The sequence below is a fragment of the Miniopterus natalensis genome, chromosome 1 (assembly GCF_054644295.1).
Source record: "Miniopterus natalensis isolate mMinNat1 chromosome 1, mMinNat1.hap1, whole genome shotgun sequence".
Taxonomy (NCBI): Eukaryota; Metazoa; Chordata; class Mammalia; order Chiroptera; family Miniopteridae; genus Miniopterus; species Miniopterus natalensis.
Window position 1 is genome coordinate 76,063,126 of NC_142081.1, and position 20,689 is coordinate 76,083,814.

Below are 20,689 nucleotides of genomic sequence, written 5' to 3' on the forward strand. Positions count from 1 at the left end.
AGCTATAGTTACTCATTAATATATATATTGTGATTTTTGTTCCATGTGCAATTTTTTTTTTTTTTAGTCAATATACTGAATCCAAGTCCATTCCAAACCATGAATCTGTGTGGTTATTCCATTTTTGTGTCCTTATGCCTCATGTCCAGTCAAAAATCCCCAGTCTCTATTCTGAGTGACAAATACTAATAACGGCAGGTGATGGAAATCGTCATTTAAAATTATGTTTATTGTTTTAAGTTACCACCTAATTTACTAAATAAAAAATAATAGTGGTACAAATGCAGTCAAGTCCATAACCGGTGCTCTCCCCTTCTTTTGGAGAAGGGCTGAAGGACATGCTGCGGATGATTGCAAGTCAATGGAAGGAGCTGCAGAGGCAAATCAAACGGCAGCACGGTTGGATTCTCAGGGCCCTGGATACCATCAAAGCCGAGATCCTGGCTACTGATGTGTCTGTGGCGGATGAGGAAGGGACTGGAGGCCCCAAGGTAAGTAGCTTGAAGTTGGCCTTATTTCCCCTTAGTTCTGTCTTCTTTTGAACTAGGCACCACTGAAGTTTTCTTTCCACCCCTAAGGCTTTTCTTTTTTATTGTGTAAACTTTGTATATCTCTCTATATATAGATATATGTAAACAAACTGAAATGGCTTAGTTTAAAACAACAGAAAAAGCCCACAACTTCCAGGTTTTCCAGGAACAGGTCTTTTTGTGGAAAGTGACAGGGTAGGAGGGGGACACTACTTTCGGGGTAGGAGGAAGGGGGACATAAAACATTTAGTAAACAAAACATAAAGCATCTTAAACATGAATAATCAGAATGGTTTTAAATTGTTTTGTTGCAACTATAAATCACTATAATCAGTGCAATCGCTCAGCTCTGACATCCATTAGCCGCTTGGTTACAGCAAATTAACAAAGGAGAGAGAAAGTGATTCATTATCTCATTCCTGTTAATGACTATCAGATGCATTGCCTAATTAGGGGATGGTCATTGTAGGGGGAAGGAGGTCAGATGCTTCGCTACACATCTCCCTGCTCCGGGTGTAAGTTCTCCATAATGGCACATACACCAAACACAAGTACTTTCAAAACGAGTATTGACATGTTTGGGTTATCCATGTTAGATTTACAAAGTAACTCTTAAAGCGTATGCCGTTAAACTTTATTTTATTTTATTTTATTTTTATGAGGCACCTTTTAATATCATGTTCTAAAGGTATCTTTAAACTCATGATATGGAAGATAATTTTAATAATTTGATATTTTCATGTAATTTCTTCGTTTGTATTTGTTCTTTTGTGAACGTAAATGCAGAAAACCAGTCTCATAACAGACTCAGCATCGGAACATATTGTAACACCAGGGAAACAGATTTAAGAGTTCAGGGTTTTATTCCTGGCATGGACAGCGTAATTAATTAAATCATCATCCAGTCCTGTATTCAGCATCCATGTGGGCTGGCGTTGTGCTAAATGTGTACAGAGCAAGTTAAACAGACCCTTTGCCCTCTTAGACTCACATTCTTAAGTGCAGGCAGAGGGGAAGGCCAACCTGCCCTGCAACGGTGAGACCATTTGTCCAGTGAAAAGCTCACACAATTTATAGCTTTGGAACCGCAAACAACAACCTTTAAGTTATTTGTTGGAAACAGGATGGAATGATGAGCTCAGTTCCACTTAACAAAGGTTCCGTGGAGGAGGTCACATTTCAGGAAATACTTGAAGGAAGGAAGAGGGGTGGCTTGGCTCATGAGCACATATTTTTAGGAAGTGATGTGATGAAAGGATCAAAGCTGGAACTAATAATATGGGATGGAGAGCGTAGTCAGCAGACTTCTCGGGGCAGGCGAGGAGCTCTGCTAAGGAGCAGGCTGCAGGGAGAAGTTGATTGGACTAAGGCTTCATTCGACTAGGGCAGTGATGATGAGAAATGACACAACTAAAAACTCCATTGTGTTTTACTTATTTAACAAAAATATACTGTGTGCTCGCTTACTGGATGCTGTCCTGTATCCGATGCGCTCCTCCTGCCAGACAGTGTTCTACACCACGTCTGTGTATTCTCTTTTAGTTCTCCCAGCAAGCCTCTACGATAGCCCTTTTATAATCCCCAGTGGAGAAAATGGAGGCCCAGAGAAGTAAAGTAACTTGCCTAAGATCACACAAGTACAGAGTAGCAGAGCTGGGGCCTTTGGCACCAGAGCCCATCTTCATCACCGCCCGGAGCACTGCCCCCCGCCAGCACGGCCCAGGGCAGGGTGTGGTGGTGAGCGGTTAGCCTCAGTACCTGTCCCATGAAGCTTGTGGGGAAGCCAGGAGACTGACTTAAACCTAATAACCGTGCCCTTACAGACTGTGATGTACTGTGAAAGATAAGGGAGCAACCAGAAGTTGGGCTGGGAGCAGTGATTTTGATCAGGACCCCGGGAAGGGCTTCTTCCAGGAAGCTACATTATATGAGCAGACCAGTGTAATTAGGGAGGGGGAGCACTGGCAGGGTCCGCAAAGGGGAAGGGTTTAGGAGGGAAATGACATCACTGATTTACAGCATAGAACCTGTCCTTGGCTGTGGCGTGGGGCGTGGAGGGCTGGAGTGCGGCGAATGGGGGTGGGGGGGCGCCAAAGTGGAACTGCAGAGTAGCTCTGTTCACCAGGGCCAGTTTGAATCTGACACTTTCAGATCAGCTCATTTTGTAGGGAGGAACTGAGATGGAATAAACACGATGACCCAGTGAGGAGAAAGTATGTGTCACCAGCAGAGAGACAGTACCAGCATTTCTTAGAAAGAGGGCTACCTGCCCGTGCCCTGCCTCGGGTGTGCATTATACTCCCAAAGCCCGGACTTTCACACAGGGTGAAAGAGATAAGAATTTAAATGTTAAGAGGAAAAATAAATGCACCCAATTCCTAATGATTTGGATGCTAAACAAACGACAACGAAAACCCCTCTCTATTCGAAATGTCCCCAAAGTGAAAATGCCTTCCTCGAGTCACGTCAGTTTGTAAAGAATAACTCGTGTTCTTCTTGGTAGTAGTAGTATTTCCATCCCAAAGCATTTCCTGTCGCACTGTGTACACAGGACATCTAACAGCAGCTACGAGGAGCGGCTTTGGTAGGTGCCTACAGATGCGGAGCTCGAGCGAGGTGCTGAGTTTGAGACTTTGAGATGGCAGAGCCAGCAAAACCCTAGGCCTTCTGCCTCCTAACTGTTCTTTTCTTCCCCTGTCTGTGCTGAATTTTCTCTGGACAAATGAACTCACCCATAGTCTAGGAAGAAGGTGAAATCAATTTTAAGACAAAGACTTCAAATACATGTTTCTAAATTTAAGCTTAGGAAACTATGGAGAAGTCAGAATGATCGTGCTTTTTATTTGTTTAATGTTTATGAACCTCCTCCCTCAGTCCCTTAGGCAAACGCAAAGAATAATAGGAGACGCTCAGGCTCTGAAGTCAGGCTGCCTGAGCTCAACCCCTGATGCTTTTTTTTTGGCTTACTAGCTATGTGTCTGCTTGAAAATAACTTAATTCTCGGTGCCTTGGGTTCCTCATTTGTAAAGTGGAGGTAATGCTAATGTCTACCTCTAAGGGTTGTGATGTGCCTTAAAGAGCTGACATATCTAAAGTGCTTAGGACAGTGCCCGACACGTAGTCAGTCCGAGGTAAACGGACAATCCTTCATATTCTAGTTGAGACAACAGACAAATAATTATAATAGAATCTGATCAATGCTCTAGTAGAGGTACAAAGTTCTGTGAGTACACAGAGGAGATAACCAACTTGACTTGGGGGTGTCAAGGAAGGATTTGCAGGGGAGTTATGTTTTAAATGGCATAGCGGGGGGGGGGGGGGGTCGGGTTGCCAGAGTGAAATTATTGGGCAGTGAGAAGAGGGAAGGCAAAGACCTAGAGGTGTGAAAACGTGATGTGGCTGGACCCAGCATCCTGGGTGATGTTCAGTCCGCTTACCACAATCTACACCAAGGCTCACAATGTGACAAAAAATGACCCTTAATGATCAGTGATTTGAGTAGTAATTCCTCCTATGTCTCTAATTGACTCTAGCCAAGCCAGAGTGAGAGCCCTGTACAGAATACGTCTAATAGGTACTGTTTAAACAGAAATGCTTTGCCATATTGCATGAAATAGAGCAAGCTTAAATAGGTTACCCTGAAGTCCTCCCAGATTGAGAGCTAGATTCAACTCGTCACCTATCATGTCAGTCTTTTTTCCATGAGTGACCTTGCACAGGTCGTGTACGAATTGTGCCATGAAATGTATCCCCCAGCGTAGCAGTTATGATCATCTATTTCATCTTAGACCTAAAAGAAGAACTAAAATTAAAACATAATAAAAATAACTCCAGAATTCGTCTTAGGTTTACTTCAGAAGCTACCGGGAACTTGAGAAGCATAATAGAAAATCTAAGGAATATATCTAGGGGGTATTTTTCTTTTTTACCTTGTTTGAGAGACTGTAGAAAAGGACTTGGTCTTAGAAATCTTGTAAAGAAGGAAGTTAGGAGGAAATTCAAAGACTCTGGGAAGCGTCTCCCCCAGGACTCGGCAGCATACCTTATTTGTAGTATTTCATTTTTTTAAAAAGTGTTTTCCCAGGCCTGTGAGATCTTTTCTACGTGGAAATAGAGAACAGAACTCCCCAGTTCTAGAAATAGAGCCTCAGCACTTACATCTAAGAAAGGAAAATATGCTTGTAATTATACATTTTATTTTAGATTGGTGAAAGTTTATCACCATAAACTAGGTTTTTAGTATGTACATTTTTGAATATATAGATGAATATATAGATGGAGGGATTTCAAAACTCAGTGAATATTTAACTCCTAACAGAGGCTACCTGCTTTTCTTGACTGTTCAAGGCAAAAAGCGAAAACCCTGAAAGCAAGCAGCTTTCTTCAATTTTGCACAGTGCCTTCTACATAGTGTTCTTGTCCTTCATATCCTTACTTTTCACCAATGCAGCACTAAATCGAGGCCGGGATTTCCCCACATGACTTCACTGGAAGCACACGACGGGGGTACCGTTGTCCCCTTTAAAGAAACAGATACATTTCCCAAACAAAGACTAGCTGAAAACTTTATTGTAAATTCAGAAAACTTCACAGCTACGCGAAGGGGGATATAGCCTGGGTTCCAATCAACATCTTCATTTCCTCAGTGACAGGAGACAGTGGGTTAGCTGGTTTGAACTCTAGGGTTGTGCTTATTTTATCTGCCTTCTCTGAGGCTCTTAGATTGAAGCTCTCATCTCTTTGGAAATGGACATCAGACGGTGAAGGTTACCGATGTTATCTGTTCAACAATAGTACAAGAGCAAGCTTATGGACATTTCTTGAACATGTTTGCTCAGCCCTACAAATGACAGTTTTCGAAACTGGCTGAGAAGGGACGCGTGCCTGGCCTCTGACTTGGGTATGTCGCTGAGCACCTGGCCTTTCTTGAGATGTCAGGAGAGGGCGAGTCTAATATTAACACACATTTTTGTTTGTTTGTTTGTTTACCAGACACCCAAGCCATGAGTTACCAGTGTTTATGCTAAAAAATTACAGGTAACTTTCTTTAACTGAAGGGAGAGAAAGGAGCCGGTTTGGGGAGCAGCTTTCTATATTTTATCTGTACTGTATAGTGCCCCTGGGCTAACAGTACAGCTGGATATCATTATCCTGGGAGGGAATTTCATTCTCATTCTTTCAAAGCTTTGGTGAGACGAAGAGTGTCTCTGCATTCTTTGCTTTATTGGCTCAAAAGCTAATGCAGTTAGCATGTTCTTTAGTATAGGATCTTCAGAAATGGCATTAAGACAGTGGTGGGAATTATACTTATGTGTTGTCAGTGTCACATACAGTGGCACATACATGTATAAAGAACTACCTGAGATACTTGACTCTCTTTCTCATGTAAATGAAGAGAGCGCAGGTATATGTTGTCAAAGGAACCAGAAATGACATAGTAAGATTAAATTATGCCTAAAGTAGTAGAAAGAAAGACAACAGGCAAAGGCCTGGCCGTTATTTATTGAGTGCAGACAGAGAGCTCAGCCCAGTGCTGGCCAGACATGAGGGAAGACACGCTTTTCCGCTCAGTGGTCTTATCACCTTGGTGTAAGCACACAGTGTAACATCTCGTCTAATGTAGATTGGGCTATCTTAGATCTGGAATAATAGATCACCTAAGATTCAGATCATCTTAATTAGGATGTTGGCAGATTGAAATGGAATGGGGTTCTTGATGCAAGCAAATGAGTAGTAAATGCATTACCAATTCCACCTCTTCTGCGCAGAATTCTAATTGAAAGGCAGTGCCCGATTCAGTTCCGTTCCTGCTGAACTACATAAGCACAATCCTGAGATGCAGTACCTAGGGAGCGCCCTTTCTTCCACTGTGGATACTTCAGTAGTCCTTTTTTTGTTATCAGAAGGCCAACTTTTCTTCAAAAGTGTTTTTGAAAGACAGAAACAAAAGTGAGTTATTTCTCTGAAGATCAGTTGTGGTTACTAAATTTGTGATAGAATGGAATAAAAAATAGTTTCTCTACTCTCCTTGGGGCACTTAAATTTGCATATTATCAGATGTATGGGTGAACCCAAGACGAAGAATTGTTTTAATAGTCTGCCACTCTAATGAGGTGACTGAGAAAGTGCTTGAGTTGATAAAAATATTCTAGGTCAGAGGACACTTAATGGTCAGTCGAATCTCGGTCTGTATTATGTAGACCACAGCTTATCTTGATCTTTCACACTGTTCTTCCATTGCTGGTGGCCTTGAGGGTGGATAGAAATATTTGGCTCAGCAAGAATCTAGGAGTGAAATTCTTTGGTGTCTAATCAACACAGGGAAATGCTATTGACCTTAGTCGGTATGTAGCCTATTTTTCCCTTACTTAGTCAAAGAGGGCTTAACCTCCGAATCTATAATACCTGTAGTTGTGAAGATGCATGGTTTTGGATACAAAGTTACAGTCTATGGAAAGCAGTCCTCTTTTATTAGATCTGTTTTAAAGATAATATATAGTTAACACATTAGAGGGACTTTTTGATATATAGTGGAGGTCAACATTAAAAAAAAATATCTATAAGTGTTTAAACACAAAACGGAAGGCAAGGTACAGAACTGCTTCTAAAAAACACTTTGAATTTAATAAGTAAATTTTTTGAAAGTGTGAAACAATGACCTCAGTGTGTGATTTGTACATTTTCCCTGGAATGTGTTGTTTCTGGCAGGAGAGTGCGCTGAGCTGGGGAGAGCCCTGCGAGAGGGATTACTTTGCTCCGGCTCTCGTGTTTATTGAGTCACCTAGGACTTCTCATAAAACAGCGGCTCTCAAATGTACACACACCTGCACTCGACACCCCAAGTACTCCCAGTGCTTGTTTAACTGTTCTCACACCCACAGTATCTCTCCCATCCAGTCGGTCAAAAAGCATTGAGATGTCCACATTCTGCTTTTTCCTTTTCAGTTGGAATATAGCTCTTTACCTGGTTCTGATGCTAACAGAGATGGAGGTATTTTTAATGTACTGTAGTGCTCTCACAGAGCATTCCCACTATTGCCTCCTTCTGTGCCTCGATGAAGGTTAATGCTTCTCAGGAAACATTAACTGGATTGGAGGTCCTGCTGGGCTGCACCCAGGGGCCTGTTTCACTGCACCTTCCAGGACATTTTGCATTGGGTTGGGCTGGCGGCTTCTCATCATTACACAGATGATCCTTGAACAACGTGGGTTTGAACTGTGCAGGTTCACTTAAATGAGGATTTTTTTCAACAAATAAGTACATTAGTATAAAGGTATTTTCTCTTCCTTATGTTTTTCTTTCTTTTTTAAAAAGAATAGCTTATTCCCCGGCCAGGCGTGGCTCAGCGGTTGAGCATCGACGTAGGATCCAGGCGATCGGGGTTCGATTCCCGGTCAGGGCACATGCCCGGGTTGCGGGCTCAACCAATAACTCTCTCATCATTGATGTTTCTATCTCTATCTCCCTCTCCCTTCCTCTCTCTGAAACAAATAAAGATATATTTAAAAAAAAAAAAAAGAAAAAAAAAAGAATAGCTTATTGATTTTTCGAGAGAGAGGGAAAGAGAAACATCGATGTGAGAGCAAAACATCGATTGGCTGCTTCCTGCATGGCCCCTACCAGGGATCGAGCTGCAACCCCGACATGTGCCCTTGACCCAGAATCGAACCAGCAACCTCCTGGTGCACCGGAGGATGCCCAGCCAACTGGTTCACACCGGCCAGGGCTTCCTTACAGTTTTCTTAATACCATTTTCTTTTCTCTAGCATACTTTATTGTAAGAATACAGTATGTAATACATGTAACATACAAAATATAGTATGTTAATTGACTATGTTATTAGTAAGGCTTCTGGTCAACAGTAGACTATTACTAGTTAAAGTTATAGGGAGGCAAAAGTTAAATGTGGATTTTTGACTGTGTGGGGGTGGGTCCACACCCCTGAGTTGTTTAAGGGTCAACTGATCTTGCCCGGCCCGGCGTGGCTCAGCGGTTGAGCGTCGACCTAGGGTCCAGGCGATCGGGGTTCGATTCCCGGTCACAACATGCCCAGGTTGTGGGCTCAATCAATGACTCTCTCATCATTGATGTTTCTGTCTCTCTCTCTCCCTTGCCTTTCCTCTCTCTGAAATCAATAAAAATATATTTAAAAAAAAAAAAGGGTCAACTGATCTTACTAGCAGTCATAACTCCTATTATTTTCACTTTACTAATAGAAAAACGTAGGCTCCAAACACATGCTAGATACTCAGGCTAATTCAGAGTCTTTTTAAAAAACCTTACTTGACAGGGTAAATGCCAAACTCCTTACTCTGTCATTTGACTCTGCCTGCTCAGGCCAGACTCTTGTCACTGCTTCATTTTATAAATGTTCTAGTTAATTCATCATCTTCCAGATGCATTTTTCCCATTTTTTTCCTCTTTGCTGTTGCCCAGGGATTTTCCCATTCTCTTTACCTATACTGGTCTTATCTATCTTAAAATCAATAAATATTGAATATGTAAGTACACTGTGGCTTCATAGCTCTGGAGAGAATACTGTACCTCTCCTTGCTCACTGCCTAGGAGGGCAGATATACACATACATAATTCTAAATTCAGGCAGACTGTGTGATAAATACTATAATAAGGCACATAAAAGTTAGGGATATTGGGGGAGGGGACATTATTTCAATCTGATGGAGTCTGGGAAGGCTCCTTGCACTCCCAAGAGTAGGTAGATTTTGTGGAGGTCTCTAATATTCTGATAAATTGTTAATAAAAAGCTATGAGAGGGAGAGCATTTCAGGGAGAGGAAATAACATCGTCAGAAATATGGAAAGGGAAACTATGAGAAACATCTAGAGAATGGTGAATAGTGAATAGTTGGGCTCTTTTGATGATAAGAGTGTCCATGTGTTTATGGAGAATGTGAGGATCTAGTGGAAAAATAAAGCCTGAGAAGCGTTGAGCTATAAATTGGAGAGCTTTGAATATCAGCTGAAGAGTTTGTCTTTTACTAGTGTGCCGTGAGTGGCATTAATGATTGGAGTTAGCCATAGAAAACGGATGGCAAAAGTAAGATGAGAGAGGAAGGACTGACAATGAATTGGGAAACTAGTAGAAATAACTAAAGGCAGCTAAAGTAAAGCGGCGGCTGGGATAATAAATACAAAATGAAGACGTGATATTATGGAAGAGGAAACTTCGGGATTTGGTATCTAGGGAATGGAGGGCTGAAGGGTGCTGATGGCAGCTCAAAGGAATTGAACATGAGTGGTTAGGTGAATGGTGTTCCAATTAACTGAGGTTGGACACATTTTGATAAGGAGCAGCTTTGAAAGTGGAGTACAGTGGCCTTGATGTCCAGTTAATAAGGATTTCCGGGTGTGTAACCTGGGCATAGATATTTTTGTAACCTCTGCAGGTGATTCCAGAGTGTAGGCAAGTTTGAGAACGATGACTGAGGAACAGGAGAAGCCTGGAAATCATCTACGCAGTTATGCGCATACTTAGTTGCAAATGCAAGCCTGGAGTTTCTCGCAGCGGAGGTCAATGTTAAGGATATAGGTTTGTCAGTCCAAATAGGAATAATAGCTGTAGCCTTGGAAGTTGATACTGACAAGAAAAACTATTGTGTGAGAATAAAGGGGAGGTTTGATAGAAACTTGAGGACTGCTCGGAGTAACAAGAGCAAGGGTGCCCAGCTAAAATTGGGGCTTAAGTGAGAATCCTCATGCTCCACAGGGAGGCTCCCAGCGCCTGCCTCCCAGGATGCTGGCAGCCAGGGGATAGTAGGGATGTAGGTCAAAGGAACTTTTCATGGGACAGGGGTGACCTTAGCATGTTTATAGGTTCAAGAATAAGACTAGTTAACAGGGGACTGTTGAAGAAGATAGTTTCAAGAAGGATGAGAAAGAAGATGAATTAGCACAATGATTCAGGAGAGGGAGAGGAAGTGAGTCAGGTGAGCTGTGAGTTTCAGGAAGGGGGGACGTATCTTATGAGACAGAGGGAAAGAAAGAATATTGGGTGGTAAGCAACGGTAAAGAGGGAAGAAAGCCAAAGGATTTAGAATGAAGGAAAAGTCACTGTCATTAGTCAGTGGGGCAATTATTTGACTAGAAGGAGGGTTGAGGGTGAGAAAGAACTGGAGAGCAAGGGTAGGATTTAAATCCCACCCTGCCAATAGAGTTCCTACAATTTCCAGTCCTAAGTGACTGCTACCCCTTCTAAACTGTGTTGCATTTATTATTTGTACCACACAGTTGGTGATTAATCACGCATGGCCCTGTGACACCATTTCCATTGTTATCTTGGACGTCTATTTGTATCTTCTGTAGTTAACACAGAAGGTGATTACAATCCATGGCTCCTCAGGGCAGCAACTACATCCTAAACTTTTTTTGTTTTACTGGTTTTCAACATTATTTAAAAAACAATAGATTTTATTTAATTTTATAATTAAGTTGACATATAATATTGACTGTTGATTTATAATATTATTATTAAAGCTAAAGACAGAACTACATTTTATCTTCTCATCTTTTATGATACTTCTTAGCTGTGTAAATAATGGCATAATCCTGTTTTACCATCTGCTCTTCCTTTCTACCATTCTTTCCCCTTTCCCCTTTCTGCTTTCCGCAGTCTCTAAAGGGCCATTTCAACTATTCTCCCGAAATAACCAGCAATTTATATTATAAAAAGGAAACATGATTTTATTATTGTTTTTGTACTTTCTTGAGTCACGTCAGTTGGTTAATTATTTTAATAAATGGTTAGATTTTTTTAAAAGTCTTTATTTAAATGGATTTGCCCAAATAATGTGCTCTGAGTTGCTTCTTTGGAAAAGAGAGAAAGCTTCTAATGGGACTGAGCAGCTGACCAGCACACTGGTCGGTGAGATTCGTAGTCTCTGCTCTAAAGCTCTCTAACGAGATTAGGTGAGACTGAACCTGAGAAAGTAAAGGTCTCTAAATTGACATAAATGGATTGGGCAGAACTGAATCATACCACTGTTTGAATCTCTAACAGAGTCTAATCTCTGACATATTATATTTGGTGCACTATAATCTGTGTTCATACACACATCCTTCTAGTAAATGATGAATGCGGTTTAGTTAATACAATATAGTTTATACAATACTCAATCTTTGTAGGAGATATCAGATTGGGGAGCTCTGCTCTGCAAAATGACCTGGATCACTTCTCCGGAACAGCATCTCCATAAAACACACACTCACGTGTTTTTCCAAACCAGACTGGTCAAATTTATTTCCCTGTTGTCATTCATTTGATGCCTCTCTTGCTGTCATTAGGTAGATGAATTTCACTGGGTAGTTTCATCTGGCTAAAACCAGTAAAATCAATACTTTTTTGTTAGGAGTTTTTGGTCTAGTTGTGAGACTAGAAAGAAATCAGTAAAGTTTCATCAACATATTTAAACTTCAGTACTTATCTGAACCTTCAATAGTTTTTCCATAATTTGAGAACTATGCATTTTGAATTATGAGGAATTTTGAAAAACTCATTGTCTCATCTCTTTTCTCCCTTTCGGCCTCTCATGGCCAAAGCTTTTCTTTCATTCCTAGCTGAAAGTAAACAAATAACCACATGATATAAACTCGAGATGCTGATGCTAAGCCGACTCAATAGTATCAGTGATCTTGACTGTTGTAGGATGACGCCAGCCAGCTTAATGTGTTGGAATTTTCTCCATTACTCACGAATGAGGAGGTTCCAGAGCCTGGGCTGCTTTCCCCTGGCCTCCTTTTTTGATCACACATTGCCCTCTTCAGAAACTCTTCCAAGAATTACATATTTATAAAATGGCAACTATCTGGGCCCCACTACCATTTTCATTCAGGAAGTTTTGTGTCATGATGTTTCTTTCTCTCAAGTAAATTAGACTAATTTGACTCAACAGAACACAAAATGTATTTTTCAAAGTTATAATTAAATTGTGCTATTAATTTGTATTGCACTTTGGAATGAAATGAAATCATCTCATTTATAGTAAATGAAAACTTTGATACTATTACTGTTAACCAGTAATTGAAAATTTCTCCCCACTTTTTTTTTGGTTAAAGTCTAAGAATTACTAACTGTATAATATAGGACAAAAACAAGAGCGATGTGAACAAAGATATCACTGGATAAAGATAAATTTGGTGTTTGGACTGTTTTTTCTTCCTTTGTAATGACTTTTGTATTTTTTTCCAACTATATAGTAGTTTTCAGTTGTATTCCTGCTTCAGAACTTTGACAAATAGCATTTTCTATCATTATCTGCAGATTTTTTTAAGTCTCAGTTGTACACGAAAAAGCTTAATGACTGTTATTCATTGACTAATACACAAAAGGGAAATTGGGTAAGAGAATTTGAAGATAGAATCTTTGGAAATCCTGCATTTTAAGCAGATGTTGTCTCACAACAGCTCCTTTCAATGAATACCTCGAAATAGAAACTCTAGTTGTGTGTGCTTTTCCTGGGCAATCAATAATTGTCTTTCTTCCCATAAGTGGTAAAATTGGATATTGGGAAGAATAAGCACACTCCTGCTCATAAACGGGAAATGGGTTGGAGATGTCGTGCTAATGATATAATCATCAACAGCAGCACCGGTGCTTATTAAGCTCAATTTGCAGGCCTGTGGACTGCCTGAGCAATAGCCATTTTACTCCTCCCTTTCCCTGACAGAATAACCTGTTTTGCCCACACGCCCGCCTCCTTTTATGCTGTGCGCTCAGGTGCGGTGCGCCCTGCCCCCCAGCCCGTGCGCTGCACCACAGGATCGAAGGACCGCGAGGGCCCCCTGACTGTGCAAACGGCCGGTTTAGGCGCAGCCAGTTGAGGCACTTCTGACCTGTGAGACAGGAAAGGAGTCTCTTGCAGGGCTTTGGAAAAGGATTTCTTTCGTAAAGGAAGAGCCAGACAGGAGGAAAGGTCACCTTTCAAATTCTGGGTGCTTTCCCAGGGAGGTGGAGCCGAACTGCTACAGCCGTTTCGTCACTACGAGTAGAGCTAAGCTGAGGACCAAGCTCGTAGGCCAAGAATGACAGCGGAGAAAGATGCATTCTTTAGACCGTTGAAGAGCCCAGTTAAACCCTTCAGCATCCTTAAGAATTTCCCTCTTTGCTTAGCCTCACTCTATCAGTGGGGTTGGGATTTTCTGCTGTAGGGCACACAAGCATCCTAGGCAACAAGTTCACTGTTTTAGTGAATTATTATAGACTGCTGAGTACTATATAATTTTAACCTTTCTCTACCTGTCACAACTCAAAATAGTTTCTTTTACTCCCCCCTCCCCCCCACTGCTAAACTGTCATTTTTTTTAACCTCTTACTTTTTAACTTATTGCTACATGGTGCCTTTGGCCACAGTCACTCTATTGAAGTTATTCTCATCAGTGTTTACTCATGGCTTCTTGGTTATCGAATCAAACAGTCTCTGAGCCTCAGATCTCTAATCTGATCCTGATTGGTGCTTTTAATTAAAAAATTATTAGCCAATAATTGTTTTTAAACTAAATGATTCTCATAGCCCCTACATGTAAAACAAAGCGAAGCAGAATTTCTTACTTTAACCTGGAGGCTTTGTCCCCTGCACACTGCCACCTGCGCCTTCTGTAGCACTCCCTGTCCCCAACTTCTGCAGAGTTTTCAGGTTCCACAGGACATAGTTCAAAAACTAGCCTCCCAATCTGACACTCTGGCCAGTGCCTCCCCTGCCTCTTTTTCATTTGCACTGTAACCACTACCCAGAATGCGTCAGTGGTTTTCCATCACCTACCGTCAAGTCCCTTTCTTTCCAGTTTTGTTCCTTTGAGTTTCTTTTGTCTTCCTTTGCTACAACCACGTGGGGCTACTTCTAGTCTCCAAAGCTGACCAGTTCGTCCTTTTATCTATGCTCTCCTCATTTTGCTTTTTAGTTCTTTGCCCATCCCCACCTGTTCAGTCCTTTTAACTCCTACCCAGGACCCATCTAAGCCAAATGACTCTCAGTTTTCTCAGTGTTCCTACAGTATTTGTGTCTTAATTATAGCACGCACCCCATTCTCCTTCTGAATTTTGTATTAAAGATATTCTTCAGGTTGCACGCTCTCTAAAGGTGTGGAACTATTTCTTGTTCATTGTTCTGTACACGGCAGGCAGTGCTCAGCGCATGTCCCTCAAATACTATGCTCAAAAAATTCTTGTTAATGAACAACAAATTTACAACAGAAATAAAAATTCTTTAATTATGTAGGTGTTCTTTAGATGATTTATTTCTATAGGTTTTTAAAATATTTGTGTCAGTTTTTAAACTAATCTTTTTAATTAATTAAATTTAATTGATATGATGGAACGTAGGCCAGTTATATAAAACTAAGATGAAGTAATTTTTAATGCAAAGTGTTCTATAGCTTTGCATTTCATAACTAAAAAAAACCAAAGCAACCTACTATTGTCCATATTTGGAAATTTGGCCTTTTTGACATTTAAACAGGGTTATTTATGAGTGAGTTAGCTCACTGACATCCTAGACATGCCAGTTGTGAATTAACAAGTGTGGCAGCTGACCTAATACTATAATTTTTAAGCACTTAACAACTTAATAGTTGTTACTGAGTTCCCAGAGAGGACAATCAAATGTGTAATTTCAGTAAAATACATTTTTTAAATTTATTTTTCCATTTCTTGTCATTGCTATAAGATTATCATTCTTAATAGAATGTGTTTGAAAAATCTATTAAGTGTAATAAAAGTTACAAAAGTTTGTGAAGAAAAGAACGTACCACTGTACAAATATTTAGTTTCTACTGTTTCATTTTAGCTGCTTAGTGCTTCATTTTATTAATATCTTTAAATAGTTATGATAGTAAGAAAAGGTATATTGATTTGGCAAAGTTTAATATTTCAAACAAACCGTAATAAGAATATATCATATGATATAGTGGTGATAGTATGTTGATTGGCATGATTTGAAAGGATAAAAACACACAAATAAGTTTAGTAAGTTTTTTCCCAAGACTAAAAGTTATCAATTATTTTCATAACTGCAGAGGAACTGACTTTGAGACTAGAAATAATGGTTCAGACAAGTAGGTATATTCCAGAATTAGATAACAGAGCTTAAAATAAGTCCACACATCCATAAGCCCTGGGCAAATGTAAGGTGCTGTCCCCAGGGATCATTAAGTCAGAGAATTCCTTCCCCGCACCTGTTGGTCATCTGTAAAAGTGGAATGATAGGGCTACTTCCCTCCTCACAGGGTTGTTGAAGAGAGTAGATGCTGTATTTGGAAGTATTATCAGAGTTGGATGGTTAACTAATTCATATGTGGTTGCAAAGAAGGCCAGAGATAGTTCATACATTCCTAAACTCCTATAGTTGCTGTCAAAGTAGGAATTTGACCCCCTGTTCTCATGTAAGGGTGGGTAGGGGGCTGGGGCCATGGTCTGTCTACAGTGAGGAACTCCGAATGGGACATGGAATGAAGGAGGACCACTGCATCCAAGGAGAAGGGCATGAGAACCAAGACACAGTCTGAAACAGGGACTGAGTCTGCAACTGGAGGCAGGGAGAATGGATGTGAAAAGGAAAACCAGGAGTCAAACCTGAAAAGAGCCATGTCGAAGCACCAATACACAGAGCTAGATGCTTCACAATAGGACCTTGGATGGTAGTGAGATGGTGGTGGTGGGAGCTGTGAAGGTGCCAGAAAAGTCAGTCCCTGCATAGGCCGTGCCTTCCACACGCCGTCTGTCATTCCTGGAGTTCCTCTTCAGTGCAAAAATCCTGGCCCTATGCACCCACAGATTCAGGGTGTGACATCTTCATAGTTTGAGCTCTAGCATTCTACCATAGGTGATTAGATCCTGAGGTTTAACAGATACAAGATCTGAATTCTTAAATTATGATTTTAATCTTTGTAATTGTTGAATAATTATTATGATACCTTGTCAAGGGCCTTCGATGTTGAGATTTTATTAACGTTTATCTAGAGATCTTTAGTAAATTGCTTCTATGACTGCGCATTCATTATTTACTTTTGGCTGGTGGGTCTGGTATTCATGGGGCAATATTTGAAATTTGCCAGTTGGCTGGTGATGGAACTCTAAGCTGCTGATTCCTTTCCACTTCCCACATTCCCCCACTCCTTGCCCATCAATTTTATAGAACTCAGTTTAAGTCAAGAAAGGAAAATGGGTCACTTAAAATGAGTGCAGTTAAGGAAAGACTCTGACTTTTATGGCCTTACCCATAGGAGCCTCAGTAACTTCCTTTCTATAAAGAATTAGCTGCTTGCTGCTTAACTACCAACAATGCCTCTGTGGGGTCGGTCCCTAGAGATAAAAGAACTGTGGCCACAGGTGCAGGCAGAGAAGACTCCAAAGAGGGTAAAATAAGGAAGCTTTTCCCAAGTAGCTTTTTTAGCACATATGGCCTGGTCTTTAAACTCCCAGCCCATAAAGCAGTATTTCCTGGCCTGATAATTTCCATATCTTGGTCTCCTAACAAGCACTGAGCAATAAGTGGGCTCTGCTGTCTGTCTGCATCTGACTGCTCTGACTGTGTTAATCATCTTCGGCTCCTTGAGGGGTGGGAACCCTGGGGATTAGGGTATAGGGAAGTTAGTAAATTGGTTGGTTTGTGCAAAAGTTTGGGAGAAGAGAGTAGAGTGGTAAAATGAGTCGACACTGGCGACATGAGTAAAAGTGGTGCTGAAAAGGCAGAGGGACAGCCTCTTCTATCTAATTGTATTGTGATTTTGAACAAAAAGATCTTTGTCAAGTAAAAGCTTATCTTAGTTATTTTCACTGATAGTAAGAAGCTATTCATCTAGTGCAACTGAAAAGCAAATTTTTGGGTTTACGAATCCAGGGCTCCTCACAGTTGTGGAGAGCATGGAAGATACTTGCTGTGTTAGGTGGCCATAAATGACGACAATGCTCCGGACTAATAGGACAGATGAAAAATGCTGTTCAAGAAAAATAGTCTCCTTTTAATAAAACACATGAAATCCCTGCATCCTGCATCTGCAGTGATATAATGACCCTATTAACAGAAAAGGAATGAAAAATAAGGAGTCAGCATGGTTGTTACCTAAGCCCATCATACATTTTAAATTGCTTCAAGTTGCAGTTTCCTAAAAAGACGTTGCAGTTGTTGAGGGGCCCTTTTGGCTACTTGGCAAGATCTGTAATTCAGGCAGTTCAGGACTTCATTCTCGTGGAATTTTGCTTCCCTTTTCCTATGTAAAAGGGTCACAGCATTTTATACATTACAGAAAAATATGAGATGATTAAGGCCAGAAAAAAATAGGCAGGGAAAAATAGGAAAACATACCTCTTTCCCTGTTTCATAAAACTGTGGTAGAGTACTAAGTAAGACAAACAACTTTATAATTAGAAAGAAAATTATGAGAAGTTATTTTTATTCTAAAAATCACATTAATGGCTTTGTCTGCAGCACAGTTATTACCAATTGCCATTAACTTGTTGGCACAAACAGGCTTAACATTTATTTCATATTCTGTAGTCCTAATAATTTTTTTTGAAAAAGTGTGGCATTCAAATGGTGTAATTAAAACCAGTAGAATAATAAACATATTTATGAAGGGCTGTGATTGTATTTGTTTTAAGTCGAACAGATAATTTTTAGTGATTTTGTGAGTCATACAGTAAATAATTAAAATAAATTTAAATTCAAATATTAACATTTCAATTTCCAGTTTGGTGAACATAAGCAAATTATTATAAGTTTGCTTTCAATTCCTGCAAAGCATATTAAAATTAACTTTTCCTCCATTTAAGTAATGTGTATGAGTAAACTTCCTTCCTACTGTGAAACGGTTTCATTTATTGCTATTTGTAAACTGCCTGGGATAGATGCAGAGTGGATTGGGCTCAAAACTCCTTGAACAATTTCTTTTGAAATAACACTACATACGTTAAGCTCAATTACACATCCAAACAGCCACAGCTCACTTTTGGTAATTTATTCATTGATTTAACATAGTACCCAGAAGAGCCATGCCTGCTGTCATTTTTGTAATATATTATGTTTTAAATATACTCATGCTCACCCATGCACACCATTAAGGTGTGCATAAACCTGTGTTTTTCTCTCTTGACAGCTATAAATGTTTGTTATTATTACACAAAACATATGTTCATGTTGTTTTTGTCTAAATTATTCTATCTGGGGCTATAAAGTTTTAATGTTATTAGTTGCCCTTAGAATTTTAATGTTTCACTGCTATAACCTTCTTAGGATTTCTGTGCAATTAAATAGAAACTATTTCACTGCAGCCTGGAAGAACAATATATTTTATACAAATAAAAAAATCTTGCTCCATTTTATTTCATTGTAGTAAAAATGTTGGCTTGACAGTTTTTCTTTTTGGTCTATGGGAGTCTCACCTGTGGTCATACCTGAGCACCAGCTGCATGCCGAACATTGCTCTTCCTGTTCCTCGCATCTGCTCGAAAGACATGAGTTAAGCACCATTTCAACCAAAAGGATGATTTTTTTACCAGCCGTTCAGGGGTCATTCCAGATGCTATTTAGTTGACTCCAGTTGGGCCTGGCTTTGGTCTAATATGTACAGAGACCAACAGGGACCAAATGGGAAGTCCATTATAATTCCAAATATGTTTCTAACTAGTTTGTTTTCCCAGCTTGGGTCAAGGATGGTTTTATTTACAAATCAGTGGAAACACTATCATTTCTTAAGCCATGGTCGTGCTTTACTATTATGGCTCCTCTCCTTTCTATACCTAGTCAGTATACTTGGTCTAGGCCTCATCGTTCTAACCAGACAGGGTTGCAGACTAATCCTGAAATCTAATTTCCTGTGGATAAAATCAGTAAGTTGCAAATACTTTGTATTTCACAGATGACGTTCTAAGGGTATCTTGACTTGTCTGCCTAGAATCTTATAGTTAATGTTGGCAGTGCCCACCACACTTCAAATCTTTCCCTATAAAGTGCTGGAGCTGAGTAATGTCACTAACTTTTAACTGATTCTCAGTTTCATTTTTACTTCTATATTCCAGTCGCACTATTTCTATTGTCATCTTCCTAAAATACATGGTGGGATCACATCAAACTCCAGCTTAAAAGCTTTGCCACAAATAAACCTGGACTCCTTAATAAGGTGTCCAAAATGTTTTTTGATCCAGCACCAAATCACTTTCCTGGGCTCATTGGCCCTTAGTTCTGTCACACAGCCCACACCTCAGCCCCGCTTCTCCAGCACCTTTTTCGGCCAGAGGTCAAAGACTGTTCCCTTGGGGTGGGTGCTCTTCTCTGCTTTCTGTCCATCCAAACTCTGTTTCTTCAAAGTCCAGCTCAAGCACTGCTTTATCCATTGGGCGCTCCCTAATTCTCACTCAGTTAAAATTAATTGCATCTGCTACATTTCTTGTTTAAGTTCCCCTAGTTTTCTTTTTTTTTTAATTGAATTTGTCGGGGTGACATTGATTAACAAAACCATACAGGTTTCAAGTGTACAACTCGACAAAACATCACCTGCACCCGGCATCATGTCCCCATCACCAGAAGTCAAGTCTCTGTCCATCTCTATGTACATCTGCTACATTTCTACAGAGTGCTGATTTTGTGTGATTTCTTATATACTCACTTTGTCTTATCGTTGTTCACTACGATAAACTCCTTGAGGGCAGGAGTAGACCTCTTTCATCTTTGTTTTCTTACCAAGGCCTTGCACAGTATGTAATAGGTACTGCTTCACTGATGACTGAACATACAATATTTCTTTTTCCTTTTTTTTAAAACCTTGAAATAATTGAGAATCATTATTAGGCTGATGTCAACTGAAGTTTTATCCCATTTCCCTGTTTTTGTTCAGGTTTTATGTTCACAAATGTAGACCTAAAGCATATCTGACAGACTTACAGACAAAGAGATTACACATCTCGGAGCAACATGTTATGTTAGTGGAAAATAACCCTGTTAATAATTTTACTTCTTCTTACATCTGAGAAGTACCATCAAATGCTCAGTTCATTTTGTATCTGTCCTCTGAGGAATCAAACGTTATCTGGCCTTCATTCTTTGAAAAATCTCCTACTGAAGTAAAACCTCAATGTGAAAATCAGAGAAACAAAATAAATGAACTTTGAACTAGGAGTACTGCGTATATCAGCACTGCTTAACTTCAATTTA

The 20,689-nt window shown here is 40.1% G+C and overlaps 1 protein-coding gene across 1 annotated transcript in view; it reads left to right on the top strand.

The window, feature by feature from the left end:
* The window catches only part of AKAP6 (A-kinase anchoring protein 6), a 518,419-nt gene that overhangs the window by 313,631 nt on the left and 184,099 nt on the right, over positions 1 to 20,689 (top strand). Inside the window, exon 8 of the mRNA XM_016209490.2 lies at positions 328 to 491. Coding sequence (XP_016064976.2) covers positions 328 to 491 — 164 coding nt within the window. The remainder of the gene's footprint in view (positions 1 to 327; positions 492 to 20,689) is intronic.